Raw genomic sequence first — 12,342 nt, 5'->3', positions numbered from 1 at the left:
CCTTCCCTTCATCCACTAGGCGGGTGACCTTATCGTAGAAGGATATCAAATTAGTTAAACAGGATTTTCCCTTTGTGAACCCATGTTGACTGTGCCTGATGATTGCATTATTCTTTAAATGCCTTTCAGTAGTACCCAGTGTAATCTTCTCTGTAATTTTTCCGGAAACTGAGGTTAGACTAACAGGTCTGTGGTTCCTTGGGTCTTCCCTCATGCCCTTTTTGTAGATTGGAATAACATTGGCTAGCTTCCAGTCAGCAGGGACCTCCCAAGACCTTTGGTAGATGATCGAGAGGGGTCCTGCCATAACATCTGCTAGCTTCTTCAGAACTCTGGGATGAATCCCTTCAGGCCCCATGGACTTGTGAACGTTCAGCTGACACAGCTGGTCCCTTACAATTTTAGTGTCCACAAATGGAAAGTCACTGTTCCCACACTTGTGGTCCTGCTGGTCCTGGTTTATCTGCATTTCCTGCTTAGACCCTGTCTCATAATCAGGGTTGACTCGAGGAGATAGAACTGTTTTTTCTTCCCGGCCACTTGAAAACTTCCTTCTGTGTAGACATCCTCAAATTACTATGCTGTAAGGCTGTACATAGTTAAATTTTATGCATTTTCTGAGGGCTTACTCTCATGTTTTTTCCCAGCAGGTAGAACAGGATCTTTACCAGCTACCTGCTAATGTAGATTTGGGAAATCAGGGATTTTATCCCTCTCTTGCTTGTGTTCTTTTTGCTCTGTCTCAGAGAAAAGCATTTATAATTAGTTAATGCAGACATTTCTAATTCTTCTTGTTCTCTTCTCCAGCCTTAGGCAGTATTAGAAATAGCTTGCTATGAATATATTCCTGGTTCTGCTCATATTTAAGGGCTCCTGCAATATCCCCTCTTCTAATTCTTGAAAAGGGGGCGGGAAGAAGCTTTGAAAGCTTTTGAGAAGTTAGGGGACTCTCTGCAATAGAGCAAGTTCAGCAGGCAGTTTTGTCTTGTTTCTCTGGGGAATATTAAGATTCAGAATTTCTTTAGGAAGAAGGTCAATCTGGATGCACAATGCCTCTTAGAACATCATCTGGTCCTCTCAAAACTGGATACTTCTGTTATCAGTTACTGTAAAAATGACACCCTGTTTCTTGGTGCTTATCCCTCTCCTCAGATACACAGGGCTAAATAGGACCTGTCATGTTGAGCTTTCATGGCATCTCATGAGAATAACTTCTGCTTATCACGTGCAGCAGTGGGAATTTACCATAGCATCCATGCAGCCTTCTTCTGTTGCAGTTAAGAGTAGGAGTACTGCTCACACGGAGCTGTCATTCCTGCATTGAGAGAGATGCTCCAGTCAGGCTGGCAGGGGATGTTTTTAGACCTGTTCAGGTGCAAGAAGGTTGATTGCCCCTTCCTGCTTTCACCAGGAGGGTGGTCTGCTGGGCAGCCACGGGAGGTGGTGCAGTCTCCTGTTACGGTTATCTGCAGAAGTTATGTGCCTCTGCCTATATATTGAGAAGCCAGGCAGCTTCTTTCCAAGAAGCTTTTAGTCAAATGTATATTTTCTTGAGAAGAGTTCCTTTGGTGCTCTAAATGAAAGGCCTAAAACCACCTAAAAAGGTGGTTTTCATCATTCATATAGGGGACCTCTAGTATTTTCTTGGTAGTGGATCCTTGTGTAATAAATTAAACCTGTTAACTGGTTTTCTTTAGTTACCATATGGAGGAGTTGTGGGTTCTTCTGTAAGATGCTGGTCTTCTGTTGGCACTTCCTTGCTGTCTGAGCTGTTTATTTCCTCAGTGTCTTAGTGGTCTTTGGTTTTGTTGTCCCCCAAACTGCGTGTGAATAACTTGCAGTATGTTGTCCTGTTGTGCAGACTGCCATTAGTGTCAGAACAGAGTAACAAAAAGTTTGGTCTTGGGTTAAATTTGCAGTTGTGACTAGGTGGAGTGTTTTGACTAATCTGTTTTTCAGAAAGGAGGCCAAAACCCTAGCATTGGACTAAGATGCTGAAATCTGTGATTTCTGATGTGTTAGCTCCTATCAGTTGGAAAGTTTACTGTGCTATTCTTTTTCAACAGTGTGACTGAATGTGTTAGCGTATTTTGTTCCTGCACAAGGTATCGATGTGTTGCTTTCCCCATGTAATTACATGTAATTACTTTATTTTTCCTATATAAAATAAAGTACGATTGAATTAAGTAGTTTGGATTAAAAGACCCTTCTGGAAAGTATTTAACAAACATGACAAATCTACCACTTTCCATCAATAAAGAATAGCAATTGAGGAGAGCATCATTATGTTGTAGTGCATTTGGTTTAAATTGCACAAATAGGCCTTTCGTTCCAAACTAATCTACAAATGGAAAAGGCATCCCACACTATTTTTACTTTGAAAATCATCCTCTGGTGTTAAATCTCCACAGCAGAGCATAATTGGATATGTTTTGACAGTAGTTTTTTATTTACTTTATTCACACCACTTTTAGCCTGTTTACCATCCATATTTTCCATGTTGTGGCTGACAAGTCTAAGACCCACCCGAAGACAGCAGGGGAAAATAACGCTTCAAAGCTGCACAGCATGTAGCATGTCTCTAACATGAGATCCATCATATATATTTTTGGCAGACCATATCCCTATACAGTTCCCTGAGAGAATCTAAAAGCAAATGGAGTGACAGTCTGGATATGTAGAAAAGAAAATACTGGCTTACAAAGGTATTAAATGAAAGCAAGCAAAGCCAGTAGTTAGTGCCTTACATGCAGCAAGGAGTTGGTTGTGCTTTGAAGGTGAGCTTTTGCTCTTACTATGTACATCCATTGGAAAATGCCTTTTAAATGTTTATTTAGGAGGACTTCTGTGTCCACTTTAGTAGGCATAGCCTCTATCAAAGTGGCCAGTGCATCTGCCAACGTGCATCTTGGCAAGGTGCAAGAAGCTCTATCATACTTAATCACCTTCCACATTGAGTAAGGTGTTACCAGTTACACCAACCCTTTGGAAGAGCACAAGCTTGGAAGCTGATGTAATATTAGAGCTGTCTGAACTACGATTTCAGTAGATTCAGCAGACAGCCTCCACCATGATGTTTGTCATTTTCTTTGGTTATCCATAGTGCATGAGTGGTTTGTGTCTATGTCCACGTCCTGCCGCAGTGCAGTAGACCTACTGAGCCTAAGCCTCATCTGTGTGATGTGGGCAAATCCGCTGAGACGAGGCTGATGGAGTTTCACTCCACAGAGAATCTCACCAGCTGTGTGGCATAGGCCTTGTAATTTGGTCCAGGTTATTCTGCAAAAGATGTTTTACAAAATATCCTTGGTAATTTTTATGTATTAGGCCTTTTTTTTCTTTTCCTCTGCCCCAAATGTTCACTGCAGAGGCTGCTTATTCTGCAAAAGATGTTTTACAAAATATCCTTGGTAATTTTTATGTATTAGGCCTTTTTTTCTTTTCCTCTGCCCCAAATGTTCACTGCTACAGAGGCTGCTGAACAGCGTTCACATGGGCTCCCAGGTAATCCAGGGTTTATGAAGCTCTGGTCTTCAGTGCTTTTTGTACTGCGTAGGCCATGCTTCCCCATTTTCTTGGCCAGATTAAGGTGCTGCTAGTCCTGGCCCATGGGGCTTAATGGCCTGTTCAGTGGTCTGTTCTGATGGGATGGCCAAATGAAAGCCCCATCCCATAACACTAGCCAGCAAATGTGTGTGAGATGGAGGTGAATAAGAGGGAAGAAGAGTTCACAGCCACCTTGGTGGGGAACCTTAAGGAGCGGGTAAAACCTTTAGGATTTGAGAAGAGCTAAGCAGAGCCAGTCCCAGGAAAGATGCTTCGGCTGGATTTGCCATTCTCTTTGTTTGTCAATCCGTTAGAAATGTTGGGATGGAAGATAGCATAGACTCCATTGCTTAACTGCCTTTTTTGGCTCATATTTCCCCAGAATGAATCCAAGCTATTGTTTCAGGCTAGTTGAAAACTTAGGCAAAACTTCTTTATATGCAACTCATGCCTAGGTAATAGGTTAAATTACTTTCAGTAGTGTTTGTTAGAAATACTTTGGGTTTTTAAATTACTGCAGGTTAAAAATAAAAATGAATGGGAAATTACTTGGGTTTTTCCCCTTTTTTTTCAACTCTCCTTTCTCACCAAACATTTGTAGCTTCTCAAGAAACTTCACAATTATCTGTAAATTGCAAGCACAGGCTTCCCAGGGAATTTCCCTAAGTAAAAGACATTTTCCATTCAAGTTTCCAGGACAAAATGTTCCCTCTTCCTAGGGAAAGCAAGTGCATCCGCACTGGCAGAGCTCAAGAATGAGTTTTGTGCCTAACTTTATTCAAAGATGGAAGATTGTTATTTATGATTATTTTCACTTTAAATTTATAGGGAAATTACTAGATTATTCCTCAGGCCTAACTTTCATTACGGTGACTTTATTTCTCATGCTTGCTTTATTTTTGCATATTTTTTCCTCCCTTGCAGCAGCCATTCAAGCAGTGATTAAATAAACGAAACATAAGTAACGTGCAGTATGGATGCCAAAGCATAAGTAAAATTATATGCTTACATTATCTGTGAATGATTATTTTTGCTTAGGTAAAGGAACTGGTAGGTACTTCCTTTTATATATTCTTAATTGTATCTTCTTAATGTTCTTGCTTATTACTGGCATGATCAGCTTAACAAACTCCAAATCATCCTTGTTGCATTGCATTCCCCTTCCCACCTGTACAGGCAGGATGAGTTATCTTTGGGAGCTGAAGGAATTCTTTAGTAACTAAAGGACAAAAATACTGGCTGACTTAATTATTCTTTTTTTTGCAAAATGCAGAGGGCTGCATTTGTCTTAACATCAGATCTGCTGTTGATACTGACAAAGTGCTCTTTCTGCTGGCAGTTCAGGACTTGCATTTACTGTGGTCCTTTGCATACAATTACGCCATGAAGTACCTTTGTAAGAGCTTCTATCAATAGTGTAACCAACTTGTTGTTGTTGACTTTTAACTCAATAACCCCTGATAGAATCTCATCGTACAGCAAGTGAGCACCACTAACTTCTCATATGCTTGCTCATCCTCCTGTCTGCTGGTATGTAATGGTTTTAAGTAACAGTTCAACTACCTGTAGCTTAAAAGTTCTGACTGTCCTGAATTTCCCTTTGAAATTATGTTACCTATACAGTAAAAAAGAGTGTTATTGTTTTTTAGCAAACCTGGAACCTGTCAAAATCCACAAACCCAACTTACCTGTACTGCTTTCTTCGTATCTTTTAACTGGGTGTTTCCAATTACATACCAAAACTGTCACCTATGCGTGTACAATATCTGTCATCCAGAAGGATCAGAGATAGATAAGGTGATATTTAAACTCCACATAGGTTTGCTTTGTTCATCAAAGGAATATACCTGTCTCTGGTGTGGAATACAGTAAGTATTTTTCAGCAAAACTTTTGGCATTTTGCAGACAGAATGTAATTACCTATCTTTTTTTAAAGCTAGAAGAGAAATTTAAGGAAGATATATCTGCCCTTGGTAAAATGACTGAGACTTACTTTCGTCTCATCTCTCAAAGACCCCTTTGAAAGGCAGAGGCACTTAACACTGTGTGAAGGACATTTTTTCCTTACTGACTTGAGATCCAGCTGCTGTGAGTCCCATCTGGCTCCTGATGACATTAGTGGCAGAACTCCTATCCATTAACAATGGGAATGGAGTCGGGCTTTCAAAAGTCCAAATTTACCTCTGCAGTGCTTGAGGGTTGTGTCATTGCGCTACAGCCAAATGGAAATATTTTAAGAAGAATCTGTGCATGGTACTTTCATCTGTATAACTATGGTTAAGATCCCTCAAGCGAATAAAATAGTCCATGTCAGTAGGATGAAAAGCTCTAGAGACTGTCCCATGGACTTTCTTGAAGGGGCAAGCCACTGCTTTAAAACCTTTGAAAATACGTCAGTTTCTGGAAATCTTGAAATAAAGTTCTGAACAAAAAAAGGGGGGAAAAAATAAGGTATTACTTGAAATAGATTTCCCCTCACTGTCATAGTACACATAGAATTCTTAAATACCTTTTCTTCCCCTCTGTAGTTTAAAAATAATCCAAACATCAGAGCAAGCGCTTGTTTTAAAAATCTGTTACTGTTTCAGTAACAAAGTTAGAGTTACAACCAGAACTGTGAGCAAAAATAGATTCAGCTGGCCAAAATCTATCCCTTGAAACCCAGGGGAGTTCTGTCCACTGATGATCTAGCTTGAACTAAGTAGATCACAGAGTCATTTCTTAGTATGTGTCTGTATAAGAGCAATATAAGGCTTTAGAATGTCTCAGAAGCGTGTGCAGAATATGAATGGTTTAGATAGTTTATTCAACTCTTATTAATTACTAATATTAATTATAAGTAATTTTTCATATCTTATGTTTGAGCTATTGCATATCAAGATACAAATCAGATTAATTTACTTTCAGGGTACATGACTTTTGATCTTGTGAATATCCTAAAACACTCTGCCTGTGTAACTCATTTTCATTTCTGTGGATATCCTTTGCTAATTCTCTCCTTGACCTGCTTTCTCTTCCTTTTTTATTTCCCCAAGCAGAACTGGTTGGAAATCTTTCAAAATGTAAGTGAAAACCAAAGATTTTTCTGAGATGCAAATGCTATCCATTTCCTGACCAGTTCTACCATAGATGCTTTTCTTCTGAAGTGTATTGGTATTTCCTTTCCTCCCTTTTTTTTTTTTTAAGTGATTTCTTTTTTTCACCTTTCTGTGGTCTTCTGCTTTTCTTTGTCATCATCCCTATTTGCAGTCACTCCCTGTGGGATGCTAACCCCATAGTAGCACACCTTCCCCCAGGACATTGCTTCTGTAATCCCCGGGCCTTTCATTCTATTTTTATGCTTTTTTGAGAGGATTGGGATCAGGAGTAAGTCCCATGGGCAGAGCTTTTGAATCCAAATTATAGCCCCTTTATGTAAAAGCAAACACTAGAGACTCGAGAGCGGGGCAGATCAGGGATGTCTTTTTGGCATGCGGTTGCTCTGCTCCATGGAACTATAGCTTTCCTTTTATTGAGAGTCTCTCAATACAAACTAACAAATAGGAGTAGATCTAATAACATGAAAATGGGCATCTTGATTTAAATGCCATCTGTTAGAAGCCTTGTTCACTAATAACCTAGACAGTAGGAATCCCATTTCAGTTCCCACCTATTCTGTCCTGTGTTTGTTTCCTTGGAGCAAGAATTTATTGCTATTTTTTAATGGAAAATTAGTAGCATGTGATTTTTATTGAGCCACATTGCTCTGACTATTAGCTGCCTAGTAAAATCAAGTAACTTTAATTTTATGCTAATTTATGATAATTTTTACCATCTTTAAATGTAAATTTACCCTAAAAATGAAGAATCTGTCACTTAAAATGCATCACATGCTTTCTTGTAATGACTGATCTTAAGGAGTTGGTTATAAATTCACCTTACAACTAGTTTAGTATGGATGACTTCTTTTAAGCATTTGGCATCCTCTAATGACAACCCCTGCGGTGGCAAACCATCACAGAGTAAATGCAGCTGGCTTGCTGCACAATCATGAATGACATTGCATTTAGTTATTAATAATTGAAGGAGCTTTGTGTATTCCTTCTGGGTTCTGTATATAATTTATGGATCATAAAGCTACTCGAAAATCTAGGGGAAAATAATTCTGTTGAGCAAGAGGTTAGCAAGAGGCTTTCTTTGCTAATAACTGGGGCCTTCTATTATATACATTTCTTTGAAAATACTGTAAATAAGAACATTTGGAATGACTGATTAATTTGCTACCTTCTAGTGTTGTCCTGTCACTGGTTCACAAAAGCCTGTTTCTTATTTCAGCAAGCTCTACAGACGAGCATTTAGATGAACAGGAACTGTGAATTACATACCACTCTTGTATTTTCCACCTTTCAGCCTTACCTTTCAGAAATGGGTAATACTCTGCTGTTTCTTCTGTAAAGAAAGCAGATGTGAGGTCCATTCCTTGAAACCTAAAGCACTTTCCCATTTTTTAGGTAGAAGAGCAGTAATACTCTGGACACGCCACTGTGCCATTCCTCTTAAGAAATATCTATGTTCAGTGTGTGCGTTTAAGAAAAGGTTTTAATCCTCACTGCTGTGAGTGTGCAAAAGCACTGTAGTGGTAGCATGAAGATGGCAAGACTAGATTTTAAAGCAGTTTATTATGTGATAGTTTAAACAGTCTTGCTTGGTTTGTTTATTTTTTTAACTGATAGAGGGGTTCAAGGCTGGTGAACTGGTGGGTGGCAACGATGATGCCTTTACTCAATGATGAACAGCCCTCTCTCCTTTTTTTCAGCAGGAATAAAGCATTGCACAGGGTCAGTCCCTTCTTTAACAGACTTGCAAGTATTGCATTCTGTATTGTAAAATCAGTGGCAATGCTCTAATATTTTCCAGTGCAGAAGAGGACACTGTTAGTTTTTAAACATATCGTGTTGCAGTAGTTCCCACAGCACTGAGTGCCATAAAACCAAAGGGGAAAATGACAACTTCTAGAGCAAAACCAGATTTTTTTTTTCTACTGTTTGTTTTTAAACATGTTTTAATACTTTATTGGCAGCTAGTGGCTTAATATTATATTGCTTTTAAGGTTATTTATAAACTGATCACAATCAGAAATGGGACTGGACTACTACCTGGGTGCTATACTTAGTTGCTCCCTCCGTCAGAAAGAGTCCTAGCTGGAAAAGAGTCTTTGAGAGGAGGCAAAGAAGTACTCCAGAAAGCTAGTGTCTCTTCCCCACATTTTTGATAGTATCATTTTATATGAAAAAGGGGAGAGGATATTTATGCAACTCATGGGAGTTTATTTAATATCTAGTCAGTAAAATAATGGGGATTTTTTCTTTTCATTTTTTTTGAAGTGTAAATCGGGACCGTTCAGACATCACTTATTTGTGACCATCCCCTACTTGCTCCTGTCTCTTGTGCTGTTACATGTCTTTTGGCTTGTTTTATGTGTGGCGTCCAATCCACAAGCAATTTGAGTCAGGCTTTGAAACCAGCCTGCATGGACATTACTTTGATAGTCATAATTTCAGATTATCTGTCAGTTGGCTTTACTTTATCATCTTTTGCACTGAAGCAGGATCACATCTCTGTGGCTTCTAAGACTGCTTCGATTTGTTTTTACAGGAATGGTATAACAAACTGCCGGATGCGGACAGAAAGCGAACAGTCCTGTGGCTCTCCAGTTGTTAGCGGTGACCCAAAGGAGGATCACAACTACAGCAGTGCCAAATCTTCCAACCACAGGAGCACATCACCTGCTAGTGACTCCGTTTCCTCTTCCTCTGCTGACGACCAGTATGAATTTGCAACTAAAGGTAGCCAAGACAGCAGTGAAGGCAGTGAAGTTAGCTTCCAGAGCCATGAGAGCCATAGTGAAACAGAAGAGGAGGACAAAAAGCAAAATCAGAAGGAGACCAAGGATTCTTTAGCTGACAGTGGGTATGCATCCCAGCACAAGAAAAGGCAACATTTAATGAAGGCAAAAAAAGTACCAAGTGACACACTGCCTCTTAAAAAGAGACGTACAGAAAAGCCCCCTGAGAGTGACGATGAGGAGATGAAAGAAGCAGCAGGATCGCTCCTGCATTTAGCAGGAATTCGATCCTGTTTGAACAACATCACCAATCGGACGGCAAAGGGGCAGAAAGAGCAAAAGGAAACCACAAAAAATTAGAACAAATCAATGATTTGTTTGAACTTACAAAGTTTTGTTTCAGCACGTCAGGTGAATTCTAATGATTTGTGGCAATATCAGCAATTTTTTCCTTTTTTGTTTTTCTTTCTATTTGTTTTTGTTTCTTTCTTTTTCTTTGGGGTTTGGTTGATTTTTTTTTTTTTTTGGACCCTTAAGATTTTTATTTTTAAAGGAGATTGAAGCCATAGAACTCATACTGACACTCAGCTAATTTACAAAAGCTTTTCATTACCTGAAGACAAAAAGTTAACAAAAAAAAAAAGCCAAAATCGCCATTGCTTTCTCCGGCTTGTCAAAAATGCATGGTTGAATATGCAGTGACATCAACATTAATGTGATGGGAGTAAAATTGGGCTCTTTTACTAGAAGAGCTGTGCATAATTTAGTAATCATTCAGGCCCTGGCCCTTAAGAATTTTGTTTAATGGCCTTACGATTGGGTTAGCAGTGAATGTGAATAAAGAGAGTTGGGGGAAAGAGGAGGCACGTACTTCTCAACACCAAACCAAGAACCATCTAGTGGCACTTGGATACGTTGTGCCATAGAAGTCTTTGGACAGCCACTGGTGGCAACTGCGCAAACCGTAATGCACTTTTAGTGCTTCACCTACTATACGTGGCTCATAATGTGAAGACTGATAACTTTAAGTTTGGGGAAATTTGAACTGTGTATGCAATGGGTTTCAGTGAAATAAAGAGAAGAAATGGGGGGGGGACACACGGTTAGTAGCATCGTTAATCATGGAATTCTGTCTTCTATATTAAATTAAAAGAATGTTCAAAAAGCCATAAGCCCGAAGATTGGCACTGCGTGCAAAAAATAATAGTAATAGGGAAAAACAAGCTATGTCTTCTAAACTGCCTGAGTGAAAAGCAATCAAGTCTAAGAAATTACAGTAGATATTAAGGAAGGAAATACATCAGAATCTTTTTCTGTGGATCAAATCCTTGATCTAACTGGGGAAACAAAGCTACAAAACCTGCCATAGTAGTATTCTGTACTAAACAAAAAAAAGGAAAGCATACTGGTGAACAGTAAAATTCAGAAGTTCAACAAAGAGAGCTCCTACACTGCCCTCAGAAATGAGTGTGCAGTTACCGTCAGTCAGGATTCATCTGTGCAAAAATGACAACAAGTTTCCAGATTCAACCAGTGTAGCCAGCAGAAGAAATTTGATCCACGTTGCATGGATTCCTTTTGGGAGGGCGGGAATACAAAATGCAAACAATTTTTTTTATTCAAAGATGACAGTTCTTGTAAGGTAAATAATGTATTTAGCATGAAGCATGAATTATTTTCATATAAATATAGAAAATAGCGAAAAAGGCTATGCCTCTAATTTTTAAGCCCTTAGGCTTAGAGTTTGTTTTTTGGGGTTTTATTTTTTTGTTTGTTTGTTTTTGTTTTTGTTTTGGTTCTTTTTTGTTGTTGTTGGGGTTTTTTTGAAGCAGGTGTTTAAGGTTTAACCTTCTTCAGGGACAAACACTGACTGTTGGGGAACTTACTCTGCAATATTAAAAAATAAAATCTTCATGCTCTGGTAGGGCTTGGATGGTTGAATTATACTGCCTTGTCTGCACATTCAGCCCCCCTCTCCCTACTTCTGTTTAAAAAAAGAAAAAAAAAAAGAAAAAAAAGTAAAAGTGTGTCCTTTCTTCGTCTGTACATGTGTAACATGACGCAATAATCTGAGGGCAAATTTAGTAGTGAGTGTGTATGACAGAATCAAGAGAATAACGGGAGGTTAATTGAGGAAAACTCTCTGATTTGATTCAGGAATAAGTAGACAAGAAAATAGCTTTGCTAATTTGCCATGAGAAAATGAAGTCAGTAAAGAGCCTTACTGAGGTGTCCAGAGAAAAAACAGTATTACAGAGAGTGTGATTCAGGTATAGTGCTACTCTCCTGGTAATGATTGGCGATCCCTACAGCAGAGGGAAGCTGTGAAATAAATAAGACAGTCTCTGTCACCTGGATTCATGAATTTGGCATGAAAAATTCTACACTTAGAATATCCTAGAGGCAAGAAGAAAATCCCAGGAACCAACCACTTAACAGAACAAAATGGTCTGTTTCTTAAAAAGAATATAGGTTTATGTTTATCCCTAACAGCTGTTTCAGGCAGCAGTTTCACCAAGACGGATCTAGTTTATGAAGAGTGAGTTAGAGAAGGGTTTGACTTCCTACTCAGTGTGGTGAACTAAAAATAGCATTTGGAGATGCCCGTGGTGCGTGTTCATTTAGGCAGTGGAAGGACTGAAGGGCAGGCTGGCCTGGACCTGTTCCTGTGCTCCACAAGCATTTTCATGTAAAGAACAGGGCCACGCTGGGGGCAGCACAGCAAAACGGTGCCTCTCACCCAGCGTGTCCTGGGATCCAGGAGCTGCCTGAGAGCTGCCAGAGCCCAGCACAGCTGCCAGCTATGCAGATAAGGAAGGAGAGAGCCAAGGATGGTGCAAGGGACAGCTCTGCGCTCCCCTCAGTTTGCTGGGGCCGATGCATGCAGGGTTGATTCCCAGCGTTAGTTAAGTCAGGAGTACATGGATACTAACTTTTGTTGCCTGCCCACAGCCCTTAAGATAAAGTTGGGG

The 12,342-nt window shown here is 39.5% G+C and overlaps 1 protein-coding gene across 5 annotated transcripts in view; it reads left to right on the top strand.

Annotated features, from left to right (window-relative positions):
* FOXN3 (forkhead box N3) overlaps positions 1-11,527 on the top strand; it is a 135,192-nt gene extending 123,665 nt beyond the window's left edge. For 3 of the 5 annotated variants that reach the window (XM_019472489.1, XM_009280765.2, XM_009280767.2), the window contains 2 exons: positions 6,585-6,608; positions 9,181-11,527. In XM_019472489.1, coding sequence (XP_019328034.1) covers positions 6,585-6,608; positions 9,181-9,730 — 574 coding nt within the window. In that variant the 3' untranslated portion in view covers positions 9,731-11,527. The remainder of the gene's footprint in view (positions 1-6,584; positions 6,609-9,180) is intronic. The other 2 variants (XM_009280766.2, XM_009280768.2) reach the window with 1 other exon arrangement.
* The last annotated feature ends 815 nt before the right edge of the window (positions 11,528-12,342 follow it).

Source organism: Aptenodytes forsteri, unplaced genomic scaffold (assembly GCF_000699145.1).
Source record: "Aptenodytes forsteri isolate BGI_AS27 unplaced genomic scaffold, ASM69914v1 Scaffold193, whole genome shotgun sequence".
Taxonomy (NCBI): Eukaryota; Metazoa; Chordata; class Aves; order Sphenisciformes; family Spheniscidae; genus Aptenodytes; species Aptenodytes forsteri.
Note: the sequence above shows the minus strand (reverse complement) of the source record. Positions and strands in the feature narration are given on the sequence as shown.